Here is a 20,708-nt window from a genome sequence, read left to right as displayed (position 1 = left end):
GCTCTCCTCCTCCCTCACTCTCTCCTGCCCTGGGTTCCTCTCCATCCGGCCTGCTCATCACAACTGGCGTCCACCTGTTCAGCCCCCCCCACACACACATACACGCACAATTTAAAAACCTGAATCATTGTTCCTGAACATGTTTTTATTACTATTTTTCCAGTTATTTCCTTTACACAACATTTTGCTCATAGTTAATTTGCTTAACACAGTTCTGATCTCTCAGCGAGAGGACTGCTGTTCGTGTTTGCAAACACATGGTGGCTCTAACGAGCAGCAATCTGTCTTCACGTTAATGAACCCAGGTTTGGCTGCAATTGTGTCAATTACCCACAACTAATCAGACAAACATGAGCACATCAGAATGAGATAAGATTGATTATTCTTTTTCATTGTCTGAATCACATGAATGCATGCGACATAAATCAGGTTTGACGGCATCGATGAAACCAGTTTTTAGCTGGAGGGCGAGAGGGAAATTAGACACCAGATCACTTAATAAAATCGGTTTCTTACACGTAGGCGGAGAAACACATCAACCCTCTTCAAACAACATTTAAAAAAAAAGAAGTTCTTTGACACTTTTATTTCAGCCACTTCCTGAGAGAGAAGAGGGTTTTAAGTTATAGTTAAAATATTTATTGCTCTTTTTAATTCTTGGCCTGTCCTGTGAGGCGTCTCATCTCCCTATCAACACTTGAGAAGTGTGTGGAGATATAGAGTGAGCGAGGCAGAAAAGGAGAGCCATGGTGAGATAAAGAAAAGGGAAGCGACAACTGCTAATCAATAAGATTTCTCCAACCCCCCCCCCCCCCCCCCGAGGCCTGCGGCATTCAAGACGAGCCAAGACGAGCTTGGCATTGTCAAGCACGCCTTAAAAAGAAACACCTGCGAGGTAGAAGACTTAAAAAAAAAAAAACAGGAGAAAAAAAATCCTGCTTTTCACAGCTCTTAAAAATGTTGGCAAATGTTCCATGGGTTTTCTGGGAACAAAACAGTAAAAAGAAAGAGCTCCCATGCAAGTGAAGACAAAAGGGGATGGTTTTCCATAGAGATGGAGGTGTCATTACACTTGAGATGGTTGCCAGATCTGGACTTATCCTACCCCCCCCCCCCACCCCACTCTCCACCTTGTATCTATACCATCTTCATTTATTATCAGCACTCCAGCAGGAGAACAAATAATAAACGCTAATGCGAAGATGAAAAATATGTGCGTGGCTTTCGGAACACGGGAATGTGTGGAGGGACAAAGATGGAGAAGCGGGATGGAGGAGAGGAAACTGGAAGGGGTGAGGGGGTGGTGGATGGAAGGGGGGGGGGGGGACTCAAACAGATGGCACTCTTGGCATCCACCTCTCTCTTAAATCTGTTTCTGCTGTTTTTCTCATGTGCACGAGGCTTTAACCCTGTGGTAACCTGTGTCCTGGTCTGACCCCGAACCTGACTGCTGTACGTAACAAGCCTGCGCAGTGTGTGTGTGTGTGTGTGTGTGTGTGTGTGTGTGTGTGTCTGCGCACGTGTTTGGACTTGCTCTTGAGTGTCACATATTTAACTATCATTAAATATGGAGGTTAACTATGGACATTTTCATCAGCGGCAAAGTTGTCTGTATTATTTTAATTCCAGCACACATTCAGACTCCATAATCATTGAAAGCTGAATCATAACCACAACAATCACACTTGGGTACTTTTTGAGGCGCTTCTACTAACTTGAGGACTTCTACTCACATCAAAGTGAAACATTATACTTTGGAGTTTCCAACTACTTTGATTAGAATATTTTTACAGGGAGGTATACAGAAATAGAAGACACAGAAATAGAATGTAAAAAGAAAAGAAGGAAAGGAAGGGAAATAATGTGTTATACCACCTATCCACCCGCCCGCTGCAGGCTCAGCACTACTTGTGAATTCTAAATATGTGCTGAATTTGTGTTTTGTTTGTGAAAAGTGATAAATGGTGACCATATTTTAAAAAATGTTCACAGTTTATCTCTCAGTTCTCTCTAGATTTAAGCTATTAGTTCACTCTATTTTTAACTCAAATTTGATGTGGCAGCTTTAGTAACTTTTGCAATTACACTGAAATAAAAACTTTTTTTTTTAAATGTAATGTTTGCTGTAGGTTTAGTTATTCAGCAAGAAAAAGCACAACCCTTTTATTAACTACAACAGTTAAATGCATTTTATGCATGCAGTAACACACATGGGAGCCATTTTTCTGTAGATTGTTATTCTATATTCGCACATTTGGCTACTGTGGAACATGTTAGGTTGTCCGTGCTGGACATTGATGGGTTCATGTCTTCACCGCTTCATCAGTTCATTCACAGCTGCCACAGAGCTCAGTTTGCCCTGATTATTAGCTGACAGGTGACAAATTAAAGGTTAAAAACTCACATTAAATGACAGCTTCGATGCACTTCGGAATAGATCCTACACATCTCAGCTAGAGGGATGAACGCCATTCTTCTGAACAATATCACCTCGCTTAGTGTTGTGATGAGGATTTTGGAGATGGTGTGAAGTACGTCTGTCCAAAATCCTCTCCAGCCATTCACAAAAATGTACATTCTCATCATCTCATTCAGTGTTGCCCCCCCCCCCCCTTTCTGTGTTTATTTTTTATTTTAAGGTAAAAATGAAACTATTCCCTTGGAGCATGTGAGGCAACAATGAAGCAGCTCAGTCAGCGTGTGACTGATGGGAGGAATATTCCGCTCCGGTTCAAACACCTGGGGTATCCTCTGTGTATTTAGGCCACATCCGTCTCCCAGTGAGTACAAACATTCATGTGCTGCTGACTCTCATACATGCTCTCATAGACCGACTATAGATTTTGCTGAATGCACATCACTTATATGTGGGGTGCCGTGGTGGTGCGAGCTCATTTGCATAATCTCCCATTTAAGAGGGATGTGCTGGAAGCCGGGGGGGGGGGGGGGTGGCGCTGATGGTGAGGGCTGGGGTAGTGAGGCGGGATGGTGTACAAAGTGCTCATTGTGCAGTCCCAGGATAGGGAAAATGCCCTGTAGGGCCTAGTTAAAGTGTGTGTGTGTGTGTGTGTGTGTGTGTGTGTGTGTGTTTTAATGTTTATCTATGTGTGTCTGTCTGTGGGAGCCACACCTGTCAGGAGAGCCTGCGGGAAGCAATGAGACTACTCGTGTGTGTGTGTGTGTGTGTGTGTGTGTGTGTGTGTGTGTGTGTGTGTGTGTGTGTAGAGGAGATAGTCCATGGGATTTCATTAAGACAGACAGCAGCATTAAAATCTTTGGGCCATATCAATCTTTTACATCCTAATTGTTTCCCTTTATTAACTTGGCTCGTTATCACGCCATTTTCTGTCTTTCACATTGTCAAACACACATGCATACGCACATACACACACACAAACGGCCACACAAAAACTCACTTTCTCTCACTCTCAGCAGAATCCATTCTTGCAGCAGCAGCATGATTTGATTACTTCTCGTTATCATGCCAAATCATAATCTACGCAAGATGCAGCAGGCCGAAAGGATCAGGCTGCAAAAAATAATGGTTAAAATCAGATTTTTGGTGAGCTTTTGTGGAAAAAAAGAGCCCAGAAGTGCTGAAATAGCTAGTGGCTGTGTCTCTAATGGTAAACCGTAATGCTCTGCAATCTGCTTAATATCCCCGCCGCACTCATTAGATTAGTGAACATTAAGGAGATTGGAAGATTTGCACTCTATTGTTTTATGACGGCAACACAGGGGGAGCAGAAGCTGTACAGCTAATGGCTAGGAACACGATGTCCAGGTGGGCTTTAAATTGATGAAGAGGTTACTGAAAGCTGGTGCTAGTCTCAGGAAATCTAAACCTCAAAAACACAGTGAGAACCATTTTCGAGCCATTGTACGTTTATGTTAACCTTCATAAGTGTGGAAACAGTAGCAGCCTGAAATTGCCCCCTATTAATGACTAATTCCTTGGCTGGTTTAGCTCAGGGCGCGACACAAGTGTGTGACCACCACCAGTAAAAGCAGGACTGGGTTGTAGTCCCGGGATTCAGGAACGTTATCGGAGCTCAAAGTCCTAATTCCACACTGGGAATTCTGCCATCAGTAACATAATAAGTCCACTTTGGCTTTGAGAGAGAGAAAGAGAGAGAGAGAAAGAGAGAGAGAGACAGAGAAAGAAAGACTTTTTTTGTGCTCTGGGGTCTTGGCTTCTTCGGTGGTAAAGTTCCTCAGGCGAGCGTAAACAAATCAACAATAAAAACAACGATTTCATTTTGCAGGCTTCCAGCAGCTGTATGAGCTAATAAGAATAACTATTAAAGTCATGCTCAAAATCTCAGGGAGGGATCGGTTTTTTGGGGGGGAGGGGGGTGCTTTTTTTTGGTTTTGTTTTGTTTTTTTAGAGAGAGAGAGCGAAGGGGAGGTAAGGCAAATAATATGACCTGAGCTCCGCAGGGTGTTTGATACTGCTGGGGTGAACAGAGATTAGTGCTGCACACGTTTAACTTCCGAAAGCTTTCACTGTCCTCTGCTGCCTCTAATCAGCCTCATATATATATATATATATATATATATATATATATATATATATATATATATATATATATATACATACATACACATACATACCTCCAAAAACCTAAAACAAAACAAAAATACGCAACACTCCAGGAAAGTTTGAAATTAAACCGTTTGTTTCTTTTTTGTACTAACTTTGTCAGTTGGTGTGTCAGTGTTTTAGGATTTTTGGCCACTGAGGCAAATTTTGGCAAAAAAGCTACGTTGATCTACATTCCTGGTAGCTCAGAAAGGTCACACAAGACTTTGAAAGAGCGCACCGGATGGGCAGTAAACCCGGTGGACACTGACCAGATGGCACCAACTGAAAAGAAAACACAAGATTAGAAGACCCTTTACTTCCACTGGTTTTATTCCTTTAATTTAAAGAAAGGTGAGGAAATTGCCTGGTGGGCCGTGCAGAAGGTGCAGCGCTACAGTCCCTCGGTTACAAGGAAAATAAAATCTACAGCACTGATGTTTTTAAATAATGAAATCAGAGGGTGCATTTAAGGTTTAAAATCGAGTTATCAAGCCTTTTTTTTCCCCCTCGGTTGCAGGAGTTTTTTGCACAAAATCATAAATATAATGCATATTTCAACAATTAGGCAGCACAGATCTGAAACATATGCAGTTTTTATTGCAACATCTTTACAGCAAAACACTACTGTGTCCAAAGAATTTCCAAAGGAATACCATATGTTTCATGATACACAAACCACTAGAGGCCACCAGAGACTCTGGCCATAGCATAGTGCGTATGTGTGTGTGTGTGTGAGAGAGAGGGAAAGGTGTATGTGTGTGTGTGCGTGTGAGAGAGAGAGAAAGAGAGAAAGACAGTGTGTGAGAGCATGTAGAAGAATACCCAGCAGGTCTATATTAAGTTTTTCATTTTTCCAACTGGTTTACCACAATAATACCCTTTACAACACAATAGTATGATTGTTTTTAGAAATCACGGGTGTAAAAAAAACAGATGAAGATAGATTTTTGCTGCTTCGAGAACAGAAAAAAAGTTCATTTGGGGAAAAACAACAACAAAAGATGTTGCTTGATGCAATTTGGTCAAATTACATCTGCACAGAAAAAAAAATTGTACCGTCCCAAAAAGCATAATTGTTGTAACTCACATAATAGGAGGAATATTGTTTTAGTCAGGTGGCTCTGACAATCATTTATTGATTTTGTATATTGCTGATTAAATATGCAGGTTCCTTCAGCACTGTTAATTAGTTTGGATTGAAATGCAAACCACACACACACACACACACACACATGCACAGAAAATATTATCAGAGACAAAGAAAGATGCCAGTATGAAAACATTAACCATCAGTGAAAGTCTGGAGCCAATTTTAAAGCTAGCGCTTGGATTTCAGACTCTCTGGGGTAAGTTTCACCAAAACAAACACAGAATGTACTCACATGTATGTGCTTTCCTCCACGCCAGTTCTTTTGTTGTGAATTCATCATTTGAAATAGCCAAAAACATGTTATATTTTGTTTTATGTTCCCACATTTACAGTGTGAAAATCCTTGAAGCAGTAAGATTTAATGCAAACCCGTTCTGCTAACTTTCATTAATTATGGTTTTAATATTTCTCAAACATACCAAGCCTCGATGGATCAGAATACTTCAAGTGTGTGTGTGTGTGTGTATGTGTGTGTGTGCGCGCACGCGTGCGTGTTAGGGGGGATATAGTGGGCTGTAAGCATGAGTTAGTGGGCAAATTTGTCACTGGCGTTGCCGCTGTCCTGGGTTTCCGAACAGTGTCTAAGCATTTTGTCGTGGTTGGCACAAGACACACAAACACACACACACACACACACACACACACACACACACACACACACAACATTGTCTGCTTTATAAGGTGCCCACTGATGTCATGGCAACCCCATATCCTCAGCAAGAGAGAAGATGCTGTCTGCCAAAAAAATGCCATGGTAACTTTTTTTTTAAAAAAGCCACGTTGCCCAGAAACCTTTGAAGCTTATTAAGTGAAACCAGTGGGGAGACGAGTGGACAAGAGGAGAGAGACGGAGAGAGAGGGAGGAATGGGAGTGAGTCCTGTTGCAGGGCCAAAGTGGGTCTTTGTTTTAGGGAAGGGAACATTGTGAAACTGCAGGCAACTAGTTGGCTAACGGTGTCTTCCGTATGTGAGGTTGAGAGGAGAAGTCCCCCAATACATAAGAACTATGATGATTCATTGAGGTGAGATATCACCTAAGAGGGTGGGCCAAAAACCCGTCACCAATTTGTGAAGACCTGATTTTTGGGGGCCATTTGTCAAGGTAAGGGTTAGGGTTCATCACCAGAAAATAAATGTAATGCTTCTTTTCCAAACACAACTTCAAAGTGTTGAATACCAGTATTCCACCTTGAGCATTTTGCATTTAGTCAAAGCCTGCTCGCAACTGAATTAAATCAGGCTCTTTTTTTTTTTTTGCCTTAACCTTATTTATGTGTTATGTATACAATGATCATGTCTAATTAATGAACGATTGACTGAGCAACATTAGCAGAAAGCTATCACTTAGCTGCCTGGAGCATAATCACTCCTGTCTAATCTTTCATACTTCCTTTGTTTAGCGATCAGTATCTACCATCATGATTCCAATCTACTCTGCAATCCACTGCCATAATATGTCTCCAGATTCCATATTTTGATATCTGTAGTTTGACTGTCTTAAAGTAGCTTGTGCTGGGAGTATGGTGGCTTGGGAGGGTCAGAAAACTGTCAAAGTACATTTTGATGGAAAACTTACAGTAAGTGGAGGACAGAAGTGTTGGTGGGTGAATGTGATTGACATAAGTTTGGATTTATTTCTAAATGTGCAACAATTTCAGGCAAAAATCTGGACTGTGTGTGTGTGTTTGTTTACCTATCAAGCGTTTGCATGCCTCTTTATTTGTGCACAGGTGTGTTTACATATGTGTGTGTGTGTGGGTGTGTAGCTTTGCTGTGTAATTAAATCAGTCCATTTCTCCTTGAGTTAGCTTGCAGCGCCAGTGGTGCTGCCCAGTGAGACAGTGTCAGGGTCTGCCAGTTTCATTAGCCCTGATGGATGACCTCATGACAGGCATTACACTCACCTACACTTCAAAGAGAACACACCACAAGTTTGGAAAGTGGAAAAGTGTGTGTTTTTGTGTGTGTTCATACACAGGGCAACATTAAATTTCTGAAACACCTAAAACTGTGTTTTCATGGGTGTATTTCAGCCCCAAATCACATTTTCTGTTTTAGGTTGTACATGTGAGTGCATTGTGCACAAGACTTGAGCGAGCTGGGTGTTGTCCCTCTTGTGCTGTGTGTGATAACATGGCTTTGCGCATGTCCATGTGTGCTGTGTACACTGTGCACCAGGGACAGGGCTCGGCGCTTAGTTAGGATTTTTGGTGGCGATTTCCATATTGCCTGGGGTCATGTGGGCACGGTGCCCACTCCTGGTGCTGTGGGTGCCTACTGAGGCGTGGGGAGATTAAAGCGGGCGCACGGTGCCACAAAGGGGCCTGTCTAGTGCTTTTTAATTCCCCTATATTAGGGCACGGTGCCAAGGCAGCTCCCTGCTATGGCAAACACTCCATAACTGGCACCATAACTTCTGCTCAGCAAGATCGAGGCAGAGAGAGAGAGAGAGGGCAGGAGAGGGAGAGAGAGACGCTGAAGAAAACTTTCATTCACACTCTTTTTCACACACTTGACACACATGCTTGCATACTTGATTAGCAGTCTGTTGCCTTTGCTAGTTTACGGGCGGGGTGGGGGTGGAGGTTGTCTTGTTAATTCACATTAATTCACTACGTTCAGTTTCAGTGATGTCACGTCACTGGTGGAATGTGCACGCCAGTATGTGTTAGTTTGAATGTATCTTTATATATGTGTAATACTGCATACCCTAAGGGCAGTGGCTCACTACTAAAGAAACAGGTAGGTGGACACTGGGTTTTGTATTTGTGTGTGTGTGTGTGTGTGTGTGTGTGTGTGTGTGTGTGTGTGTGTGTGTGTGTGTTCATGCCCTCAGGGTAGTGGCATGTTGCTAAAGGGCTAGTGTACGGACACGTGTGTGTGTGTGTGTGTGTGTGTGTGTGTGTGTGTGTGTGTGTGTGTGTGTGTGTGTATGTCAGGTCTCTGAGGTGCTTTCCTCTGTCTGTCTAATCCAAACCCACCACCGAGACACTGCTCTGGCATCAGGACATCATCTAAGCACACTGCCAGGGTGTGTTGGTTCGCCATAGCGTCTCTGATACCTTTGTTTCCCCTCTCATCCGTTTCTGTGTGTGATCCAGTATTTTTAATGTCATAAAAGAGGTGTAGCTCGAGAGTGATTGTTTTAATAAATCATGACATATATATCCTCATTTATTTTTTATTTATTTATTTTGTTGTGTGAGAGACTGAGGGAAAAAAACTCCAGGGTCAACAAACAGAATGTGAGGCATGATGCAATATTGGAGAATGTGTGTGTTTGTGCGTATGTGTCTGCATACAAACGCTTGTGTTAATCCCAGTCTCTCCCAGCATCTGGAGCCTTGACACAGTTTAAAGGGCTGGCTGCGTCCGCTCAGAGCTGGGCCAGTGTTCACAAACACGTGTGTGCGCGCACACACACACACACACACACACACATACACTCACTGACACACACATACACACACACACACACACACACACACACACACACACACACACACACACACACACACACAGCTATCTAGGGCACCAGAAGGCCCCAGCAACGCCAAGGCAGAGGCTGCCCACCTTGGCACCATGAGGCGGGGCTGCACTGGGGCTTTGAGGGAGAGAGAAATGGCAAAAGGGGGTGCGTGTGGGAGAAAATAGAGGAGAGATGGGTGGGGATGGTGTGTGTGTGTGTGTGTGTGTGTGTGTGTGTGTGTGTGTGTGTGTGTGTGTGTGTGTGTGTGTGTGTGTAAGTGGGGGGAGGGCACCTGGCAAGTGATAATAACCCTGGGAAAACGCCCATTCCCTCTGTGAACGAAAGTGTGCACAGAGGGTGTGTGTTTATGAGACTGAAAGGTGTGTGTGAGAGAGAGAGAGAGAGAGAGGGAGAGAGAGAGAGAGAGGGAAAGACAGTAAAAGCAAGTGAGAGAGAGGGAGAGAGAGAGATCAAGGATTCGGGTGTAGATCTCCAGTCTTGGAGTGCTCCATCCTTGTGTTCCCATGCTAATGGCTCTGTCATAGCTTGGAAGACAGGTGCTACATTTCATCCATAATTTGGTGAAGAGAGAAGAAGAAGATGAGAGGCTGTCCCCCTCATGTCTGTCCCAAAAAGACCTTTCCACCTTAAAGCAGTCATCTCTGAAACTTTCCGACCCTCTGAAACACATATTCACACAGGGTACCATGGCCCTGTCTTGATGCCGTCTGCATCCCCCTACAAACACCCCTTCACACCCCCACATTATCTCCTCTTCTCTTCTTAGCACCACAGATGCCCATGTTGCCCTGCAACAGCTGTCTCACCATGTGCCCTACCAAGTGTTGCCACCCAATGGAGGGGAGAGGAAGTGAGGAGGAGGAGGAGGAGGAGGAGGAGGAGGGAGGATTTGGGTGGGGAGGAAGGGAGGGAGGGTGCTGAATTTGGATGGGAGGGACAGTCATGAATATTCATTTCTGCCATTTTAATTCATCCTTTTTTTCATCCTAAAAATGGTGTTGTTTGTGTCGATGCATCTTGCTTTGTCTTGATTATCAATTTATAAATGTTCACTGCCTCTCTGAATTTCTGAGTGAATGATGGGAGCATTTCTGTCTCTCTCTCTCATTTGGTTCAGGCTTTGGTGGAGGTGATGGCCAGCGCCCATGTCCCCCCACCCACCCCCCTATTTTATGGTCACAGGAAGAGGGCAAGTCAGCTACGAATGCCTATTGGTGCAGCAGGTTAACGGCACTTGTGGTGACCAATCAGGAGAGGAGGGGTGCATAGTAACAGCGGGGCATGCAGAGAGGGTATTTTCAAATGCAAACACTGGTCCAACAAGTCAGGTGCAGAATCCAGACTCGATCCAATTGACAGAACAAAATGGAGGCCAGGCATGGTGTGCCGCCATTTTGCGGAAAATATTTTGAGTATTCATGCCATGTCTCCAAATTAAGTAGAAATAAACAGTTCCGACTGCAGGAAGAACCAAAATGACCTCAAGCTTTTGAGTTAAAACTCCTCAATAGCAGTCAGGTTATCAATTTGTGATTTAAAGGCGCCACGTTTACGACTAAGCTCCTGCAAATATTGTGCAAATTACTGAAAATTAATTCAAAGACAGACATCTGCGCTCCCAGAGAGTGCCATACCTGTGACTTTCAATTTTATTTTGAAATTGGAAAAGCAAAGAAATTAGGCATAAAAAAACGCTAGGACAGATGGATACCATCCGAGAAACTGATGCCACATCACTCTCCTCCTGTGGTCTTACTCCATGCTAAATAAACGCAGTTGAGATCTTAAGTTACCCAATAAAAGAAAACTAATTTTAAAAAAAAAGTGAACAAACAAGTATGAGAGGAGTTGTGTGGCACAGCACCCTCGGTGTGTATTTGTTCATTTAATTTTGAAAGGATGAAAGCAGACAGGCATAAAGAGGGGCAGACGTAGAGAGATCACAGCATCGTGTACCGTATTGGTGGGTAGTGTGCCACGCAGTCTGCCTCCTAAAGCAATAAATCTGAAACAGCATAATAGATAAACGCAATTCAGAACACAAAATACCCTGCGAGGGAAAACTAATAAAAAACGGAGTGATTAAGTGGAATCAGAGCTCTTAGGCAGTATCTGGAGATAGGGGCTGTCGCTACACAAAGACCAGAACGGGCCAACACAACAGATGAGAGAGCATAGGGACGGGGGGCCGAGAAAACGAGGGCTAAAAGCAGAGGGAACGAGAGACAGATGATGGAGGCGAGGAAAGGAGAGATGGAGGAAAGAGAGAAAGTGAGGGATGGATGGGGCAGCAGATCAGAGAGAGCCTCTAGTGTGTCTTGCTCTCCCTTTAAAGAAGAGCCAGGAAAACAGATTAGGAGTCCTCTTTTCTCCTGGGGGAGCACACACACACACACACACACGCACACACACACACACACACACACACACACACACACACACACACACACACACACACACACACACACACTCTATTCAACTGTACCATCCTCCTCTTCAACATTCAACTAACTCATTCTAACTTTTTAACAGTGCACCCCTGCTGCCCTGCCCGGCCCAGAACAAATCCACTTGGTACTAAAGCTGTCCCCGTTCACAGAGGACGTCTCTCTGGGTGGAGACGCCGTGACACAATAACAGCCAGCGTGTGCTGTCGTTTAGGTGACCTCACATCAGGTCACGTTTGCAAACTGTTTACAAGACAAAGAGGGATGATGGGAGGGAGTAACTGCCTACACACGCACGCACGCACACACGCACACACAGGTACAGGCCAGACTGTGTCCTTGAAAGACAGTTCACTGCTATTTAATTAACAGTAATTACTCCAATAAATTTTAGAAGCTAAATTACTTTAATTTTTATTGAAACAAAAACTTTGTTTGCTATATTTTTCTTTAAAATGTATACAAATTGTGGAAAATCCACATTTTTAGTAACAGTTTATTGTTTTGTTTTGTCAAAAAAAATTAAGGAAAAGAGATGAATTATCTTGCTAGAGAAGTTGGAATCAGACAACATTAAAAAGTGCTGACAAATGTATAGATTCGATACAGATGAGCTCATTTGATAAATTAATAATATCAACCATAATTATATATTTACGTCCACAAACACATTTTTTCGAGATGCAGAATATTACACATAATACATTGCTTGTCCTTAACCAGTTTTTGGTCTAATTATTAAATGACTCGACAGACACTAATACAGACACGACGGCCACAGTAACACTCTCACAACAGCGAGGCCTCTCTTCCCGTCTCATGTCACACTCCACGCCACGTTCTCCTGATGTCACAGGTCCAATTCTGGAACGTAACCTTTGTCCCACTGTCAGATGTGCAGTTCGTGTTACGAGTGACGATAAAACAGAGCGGAAATACACCATTAAATGTAAAAATGTATCAAATATAAAGAGCAGAAGTGACAGCGTTGTACAACTACATATCATAGGGTTATTATTACTTCGAGAGAATTTAATGTTGCAGCTGCTGCAGGTGGCTCTACTAGCAGTGATCGATTTACATCACTTCATATTTAGCGTACCTGTCAAATAAACACATCAATATGTTGCAGTGTTTCCTTTTCAAACGCACAAATATAAAATAGTGAAGGAAGCAGTCTGAAAGGCAGCAATAACTTCAACACACCAAGGACGGGTGGACATTTGTGAGTCATTAATGAATCATGAACTTATGTTTTGAAATACGTTTAACCAAATAGGTGTTAACATCATTTATAATCTCTATCGCTGCACACAGACACACACACACACACACACACACACACACACACACACACACACACACACACACACACACACACACACCACCCTTCATAAGTGTGTGTGTGTGTGTGTGTGTGTTGTGTGTGTGTGTGTGTGTGTGTGTGTGTGTGTGTGTGTGTGTTATGGGACGGTATCCCAGCAGTCTCAGGGTCCAAGGCTTATAAATATAACATCCCTGGCTCCAGTCCGGCTGTGGATCTCTTTACATGTCAGCCCCTCTTGTCAAAACTTTTATCCATCTATACTGTCAACTTAAGAGAAAAAGACCTCCAAAAAAAAATTGTCATTTTTCAACTGATTTTTGAGGCCCGATCCAACATCATCAATCCAAAAACTAGATCTGTTATTCACCTGAGAGGAGCTGCTGCTGCCTCCAGATCTTTAGGTTAAACATTCTCCAGGACTCTCCAGTGGGAATGTGATCGGCTGGCAGCAGCAATGTGAAAATACTCCACCCTCTGTCCCATTCTCTTGTGCCAGGCCGGGCATTCCTCACCCTTCCAGAGGCCGCTTTAGTACCCTCTTTTTTTTCTCCCTTCTCTTTTTCTTTCTGCAGCTCACAAACACACGGACCAACTGGTCGCCATGCGATTAATTCCTACTATTTCCTTCCCTCCTTACATTTCTTCATGTCCTCCCTCCTTGAAGCCATTCCTTCTCTTGCTTGCATCTTTTAACAGCCGTCCATCTCCATCGCTCTCAGCTGCTCTCTCATTTGGGTTTATTTGCATGGCAGAGCATAAAGGATGCAGACAGTGTGTGAGCAGGGCCAGCAGAGCCCTCCTGTGTCCATCCAGGCCGGGGCTGAGATTTGTAATGCTAGACAACACACTCTGCAACGCTGGGATAAAACCTCGGCCGCCGCAGACAAAAAGGGCCTTGTTTTTTCCTACTTTCCATCCCTTATTGCTCTTCTCACATGGAGACACAGTACTCTCTGGGCTGTTTCTTTTAGCTGAGGCAGGAATGAAGATTGTAGAGAGGAAAAAGGTCCATCGAGTTTGATATATGAGCTGGTGCTGAGTGTATTTTGTGTTGGGCCAAGAGAGTATTTCATTTTCTGCTCGCTGCGGTGCAGCAGAGGGCAGTGAGAGCAGTTAATGTCAGTGTGAGGTGGTTTTTTAGTTGTTCGGAGTGTTCTGTTTACAGCCGCAAAGCCTACTCTCACAGATATTTGTTAATCAGACAGGAATTTTCCAACTTAGATTTTTTATTTTTATTTTGTAACTTATTCATGTACTAATTTTCGTTATTTTTTATCTGGCGTTGTAAGCGGGTTTCCCTCTAGCAGTTGGTAATGTGTGTGATGTGGGGCCAAGTGTCCAATAGCTTCTCTCTCAATCCCTTTTTACGTTTGTAAATAGAATATCTCTATTTTCTTCAAAAATAAAATCAAAATCTGGCTCATTTCTTTCTGATTTTGACAATTAGATGTATTTTTGTGGGTTTCACCATCATCAGGCTCATCTTATTGCCATCACCAGCTTTTGCAATAATCTATTCTTTCCCAAAGAATTATTTTCCATATTCAGACAACACAGCAGATGAGTGTGACTGCTCAGAACCTCGATATTCCCTTATATTTCCCCTCTCATAACCCATTTTAAAGGCGATAGTGAAATAGATTAATGTTATTACATCCCCGCTTCAATCCAACATCCCCCTCTTTGGTCTGTGCCTCCAAGTGCTGCCACCAAGTTTGTTATTGATAGCCAATATTACATATTTATCTTCAACCTCAATTCCGCCCAGCAACCAGCAATTTATAGCTATTAGTTTCAGCATGTCAATCATGGCTTGCTCTTATTTTCCAGCCTTGTAATTTTCATGAAGATTCATGGTAGGCTTTCCTGACAAGGATGGAAGACTTAGAAAAAGTCCCTCCATGGTGTCTGAATCTGGCCTGCTTGATCCAGTGAGGTTTAGGGAACTTATGGCCCACATAATACGGGCTCTTAAAACAGCAGGGTGTCAGAGTCTTTGTGGTCTGGGGTGGCTGGTCCAGGGGTCTGTGGTGTGTGTGAGACTCTGCTCAGAGCAAAGCTCAGCCCAGTGGAACTCCTAATGCCTGACATGTTTAAAACCATTAAATTCTGCACTTTTCCACCGTATCAAATATGGTTTTGTTTTTTTTTTCCAAATTTATCATTGCTATTTTTATTTTTTACATTGAACACAGGATATTGCATTTCTTTGCAAAACCAAAAAAAAACAGTGGATGCAATAAAACCACCAGTTGGCCCTATTTTATTTGACTTTAATGATCATAACAGTTATAAGAAGATAATTACGATATTATTGTGACTCCACGTAGTTGGTAAGAAGCCTGCAGGGGATTCCGGTTCAATAAATGTAGACCAGCAGCCCCTCATAGTCATCCAAAATAATTTAAGAGAAACGGATTGAAACGAGGTCAACAGCTATAAACATATGGTGCTTCAGCATCATGATGAGGGAATATCAATTATTATTTTAAGCCACATTAATAGACAAACGCGTGTGTGTCCTCGATCTTCCATCAATGATTCAGTCTATTTTTGATGAACAAAAGGAGTTGTTTTTCTACTTTTGAACGCTTTAACAGATGAAGAGCTGTTTTTTCAGTCACTGTTTTAGAGGAATTATTTGAGGGGCTTTTATGTTATTTTACTTTTTTTGAAATTATTCTATTTTATGCTCAAGCACATTTACTTCAGTTGTGTATTTATTTGGCTACAAATCCTTACCAATTCTCTATTATGATGAATTTACCTTACAAACGAACTCAGTTCCGTGAAGTTTGTAAAATTCGAATCGTTTTTTTTTTTAAGTTTAAAAAAAAATTACATCATATTTATCTCCTCTGTTATAATTTCAGTCACCAAAGTCGTTTATTTTCTGACGTGTTTGTGTGTCACACACGACGGCGAAGGAATTAATAGGAAGATTTGCCCTGCACCTTAATTAGCTGACGTTAATAAAACACCTGCTGACGTCACTCACACTGACAGGTCATCAAACGTTCTTTTCGATTGCAGGTGCGTGCATCTGCGAATGCAGTTCGGAATCAGGAGCTTTGCTTATTTTCAAACCCGATTTTATCAAACAGGTTCGATTCCTACCTGAGCTGTCGGGCCTGCTGCACCTTTTAGATCCCAGCTGCTCGCTTTGCGGTCAAACTGGACAAGATCTCCTTTGTAAAATGATTAAAAGTTGTTGTTGGGGTTTTTTTTAACGACGCTGTGAGATAATTTAGGGTTTACAGACACGTTTTGGTAGTTTTCCCAATCAACTGGTCATTTTTCAGACAGGCCGTTGGGCATTTAGAGGTTTTTTTTTTTTTTTTTTTTTAGTCTTTCCTAATCAGCATTTGTTAAAAAAAAAAGAGTAAAAACAGGGAGAAAAAAATCAGACAAGCGCACATTATTTCTCCTTATCACGCGCAGAGGTCGTTCAAGCGCTTTATCAGAACGAGATAAAACACAGCAACTATTCACGGGACAAAAATGACGAAAAGAAGGTCACGCTGACCACCGGGGGAAAATTCTACAGCCACTTGATGTCACTCAGTCCAGCGGTAATGAAAGATATCCTGCGCGTCGTTATTTCACGGTGGTGGTGGTGGGAACGGTGGAGGCCCAGCTGCTGCTGATCTGGGTGCTGTTTATTTAACATCTATTTTTGATCAAATGTCAGGCCTTCACCTGCTGTGCTGACTCACTTCCCACCTGCCAAACGACCTGGACTTTTTCGGTCGTTTTGCTTCTTCAAATGAATGAAACATTTTCGAAAAACTTTTTTTTTTTTTAAGAAATAAAATAAATCAATCAAAATCTGCTTTTTATTTGATGTTTTTTTTAAAAAAAAAAAAATCAGGCCTGTGTGAAAATACAGAAGTGCAGCTGAACTTCTATACGGTTTTCGTCTGTCTCATGAGGATGAAAATTGATACGGAAATCAAAATAACATTTGAAGACCAAAAAAAAAAAAAATCCAAAAAAATCGTGGAATTAAAGATGAAAATCGTCCACTTGTCTGCTAAAGTGGAGCTTTAATTAGAGAGCTGCATGTTTGTCTGCGGAGTCGCTGCGGTCTGCTGAGACTCGGGCCACGTTATTTGTCATTTTGGCTTCTTTTTACCAACATGAAAGAAAAAAACTACAACATTAAAACCACACAACCTTTTTTTTTTTTTTTAATCTCTGAGTTGGTGAGTGAGTGCAGTGACCACCGGGGCCTCCTGTAGCACCAGAGCCTTAACAACGCCCAGAAATCTTCTCGTCGTCCCGTCCCGCTTCCCTCTTAAATTGAATGATCCAAATTAGGCTGAGTAAAAAAAACAAAACAAGCCAACTTAAATCACAAATTCAATTATAAATGAATAATTGATGTGGCCAAATGTGTGGGGAGGTCATCTTTTAATTATTCATCAGTCGTCATATTGCAGGAATGTTATATGTCTGCTCAAGACGGATAACGACACACGCACGCGACAAACGAGCGGATTCAACACGCAGAAGAAGACGCGAGCCTGATTTATTCTGACAGCAGCGATGGGGACTTCCAAACACTTTCTTTGTTTTATTCTACTGTCTTCCTTTTAATTTGATATTGAGTTTTGATTGTGGGAGGCTGAGGTCTGCAACATGATGTGGAACAGGTTTCGGTCTTCACATGTAACATAGAACCCACCTGTCACGGTTTCTCGCTGCCCTGGACTCAGATTTATGTTTTATTTGATTAGATTTATAGGATATCCACTTTTGCAATTGGAAACCTAGAGTGACATTTTGACCCTTCTCAGTAGTAATCAGATAAGTCACCAGCATTTGATGCTGGTTACTGCTGCAGGCCACAACTGAACTTTAAGCACTCTCTTAAAAAATTGGGAAGGGGTTAGGGCGAGGTTGTGTTTGTGTGTGTGTGTGTGTGTGTGGGGGGGGGGGGGCATTTAGCACTCTGCAAAACAAAATGCAATTGAATCCTGTTGCTTCATTGCTACTCTCTGTCTATGTTGCAGCTAAAAAATCTCTTGTAAATGACATTACCTGGAATATATATAGATATATAGAGAGGTGTGTGTGTGTGTGCGCGCGCGCGTGCGTGCGTGCGTGCGTGCGTGTGTGTGTGTGTTAAATTTGACCTCCTGCAAATATCATCATTCATATTCAAGACCCCTCCTTCATGAACCTGAACTCTAACTTCTGTCAGGTTCTTTATATTTGGTCAGTTTGATGAGCAGCACGGAGCAGCGACCTGACTGAATTAACCCCTTTAGTTGCTAATCTGTGTTGCAGATTGCATCATTAAACATCGGAGAGCTATCATAGATGCAGGTCTAGGTAGGCAGGAGCCGGTCTAGCCTAATCCCCGCCGTCCGCGCTTTACCCCTGGTCCTCCTAATGCCCCTAAAGCCCCAGCTGCTCCCCTGGCCGCTCCGCGCTCCCCGCGACAGACTGCACACCGCTCGCATTATTAATAATTCACATAATAATTCACCCGCAGCCTGAAGCAGCGGCCCCCACCGTCACTGTAAATAACCGCCACGAGTCCCCGTCTCGTAGAGTTTGACTGCGAGGACGTCAGTCGGCTTCATTCTGAGGAGGGAATCTGTCTTCGGGAGCGCAGACAGCTTCCATTTTACGCACCGAGACGGCCGAAGCCCGGCTGAAGCCCGGGCCGTACCACCGGGCTAGGAGCCGCGGTGCAGCCTCTCTGCTGTCGGAGAGGATTTGAAGAAGCGTAGCTGCTCTTTCATCTCGTCAGTTTTGAGGAGGAGGCGGTGAGGGACCAGGGGTGTCCCCCCGTTTGTGCGTAACTCTGTGTGTGCGTGTGTGTTTGCGTGTGTTTGGAAGTAGAGAGAGGAGAGAGAGAGAGAGATACGAGGGTAAAACAGATCGGACGCGCGGCGCAGGAGACAGCCGCTTTTGGACACGTTTTGGAGACAGAAGCTGCCAGACTGCAAAGGCAACAAACGAGGGAGGGAAAAAAAAAATCAGAGAAACAAAACTTACTTTTCATCATTTCCTCCGTCCGCTATATATATATATATATGTATATATATATTTAAATCGTGTTATCAATATTAATTCGGCAGAGTTTGAGCGCTTCCCAGCCTGCTGGGCAAGTTTGGCCGCAGAAGGACGCACCTCGGGACTTTGACGCAGACGTCTCTCTGACTTCTCGCCGCTGGACATGGGCGCATCTGAGGCTAAACGTCGGTGAACGAAGGGCTCGCCGCGGCTGTCCTCGATTCCTCCATCTCTCGCAGAGTGGACCCACTTTTGAAAGACTGAGTCTTTTTCTATGCGGACCGAGGCTGACTTGTTTAAAGGTCCTTTTTTGCTTCCGGCAACAGCGAAGAGATCAAGTCTTCCTCCCTCAGCCTTCACTCCCTCTCTCACTTTTTTGGAAGCTGAACTTTTAAAGGAAAATGGGGCATTGAGAAGGTTGGCAGATCTCCCCGCGCTATAATGGTATGTGCTGTGTAGCTCAGTTCCTCTATAGACTCTTGAGTCTCAAGAAGTGAAAGGAAACTCAGCATTTCATGAGTCCGATTGGATTCCTGCACTTGTTCGAACTTTTCTATCTCTGTCTTTATTTAAAAACAACAACAACACTTTGGCTCTCGGACACCTGTGTGTGTGTGTGTGTGTGTGTGTGTGTGTGTGTGTGTGTGTGTGTGTGTGTGTGTGTTTGAGTGAGTGAGTGAGTGTGTCAGTGCGCGGGCGTGTGTGTGTGTGTGTGTGTGTGTGCGCGCGCGCGCGTGTGTCTGTAAAAGTAATGACCGTCCAAGTGCCAAATCTGACAAATAATTCATTCTATTTCTGAAATATTCTGATTGTCCGTCATCATTTGCACACTAACACTATTCTAATATTTGAATGGTAGAATCTTGATACATATCATTGATAATTTGGAGAGTCAATTCTAATAAATTTCCCTCTTCATTAACTGTATTTTGCGTGTCACAATATTAAAAAAAAATCCCTTGTAACAGTCGCAACAGTAAAACGATCACCTGCTACTCGAAAAGAAATGAGCTGTGCTGCTACGACTCTCCCTGACAGATTAAACAGAAGAAATCAAACCACAGCCCTTTTGTTGTGTATAAAGACAGCTGTGTGTGCGTAGTTATTATCACGATTATGATTATGATTATTATTATATTCATTACCATGATATCCTGCATCCTCTCAGCAGCCGCTACCTGCACAGTCCTGCACCTCGAACCCGGACTGTCTTTTCTGTATGTGGCGGCTCTTCTGTTTTTTTTCTTGGTTTTTTTTTTCTTTGTTGTTTTTGTTGTTGTTGTTGTTGTTGTTTTTATTAATGGCCACTTCATTTGCGTAGTTGATGACACTTTAGTGCGACTACAAGGGGGTGGGGAGGTGAGGTGACACAGAGAGCGTCTTTGTGCCCCGTCAACAAGAGCTAAGAGGGCTTCTAGAGGGAGCAGAACAAATAAAAGCACCTGATATCGATTTGAAAATCAAAAGAAATCCAAGTAACCCCCCCCCCTTCAAATCCTGCAGCATTTTGAAAGGTAATCAGAATATTTCATAATTGACATTTATGTTCAAAATGTATCACAGCCCAAGTCTGTTTTTTTTTTTTAATCGCTTCTTTTTTCTTCCCCTTTGCATCTTGTTTCTGTGGAACTTCCATGATCTCCAGAAGTCTAACCTACTGAGTAATTACTGCCAATTGCAAT

The 20,708-nt window shown here is 43.0% G+C and overlaps 1 protein-coding gene across 10 annotated transcripts in view; it reads left to right on the top strand.

The window, feature by feature from the left end:
- The window catches only part of LOC147257343 (nuclear factor 1 X-type-like), a 145,698-nt gene that overhangs the window by 10,584 nt on the left and 114,406 nt on the right, over window positions 1-20,708 (top strand). For 2 of the 10 annotated variants that reach the window (XM_086211192.1, XM_086211201.1), the window contains exon 1: window positions 18,545-19,470. In XM_086211192.1, coding sequence (XP_086067318.1) covers window positions 19,468-19,470 — 3 coding nt within the window. In that variant the 5' untranslated portion in view covers window positions 18,545-19,467. Of the gene's footprint in view, window positions 1-2,639; window positions 2,781-18,539; window positions 19,471-20,708 lie in introns of those variants that run through there. The other 8 variants (XM_086211202.1, XM_086211199.1, XM_086211193.1 and 5 more) reach the window with 7 other exon arrangements.

Source organism: Aulostomus chinensis, chromosome 8 (assembly GCF_037954235.1).
Source record: "Aulostomus chinensis isolate RoL2024-O1b breed Wild chromosome 8, RoL_Achi_v1.0, whole genome shotgun sequence".
Classification (NCBI taxonomy): domain Eukaryota; kingdom Metazoa; phylum Chordata; class Actinopteri; order Syngnathiformes; family Aulostomidae; genus Aulostomus; species Aulostomus chinensis.
The sequence above is the reverse complement of the archived record's forward strand: the minus strand, read 5'-3'. Positions and strand labels throughout refer to the sequence as shown.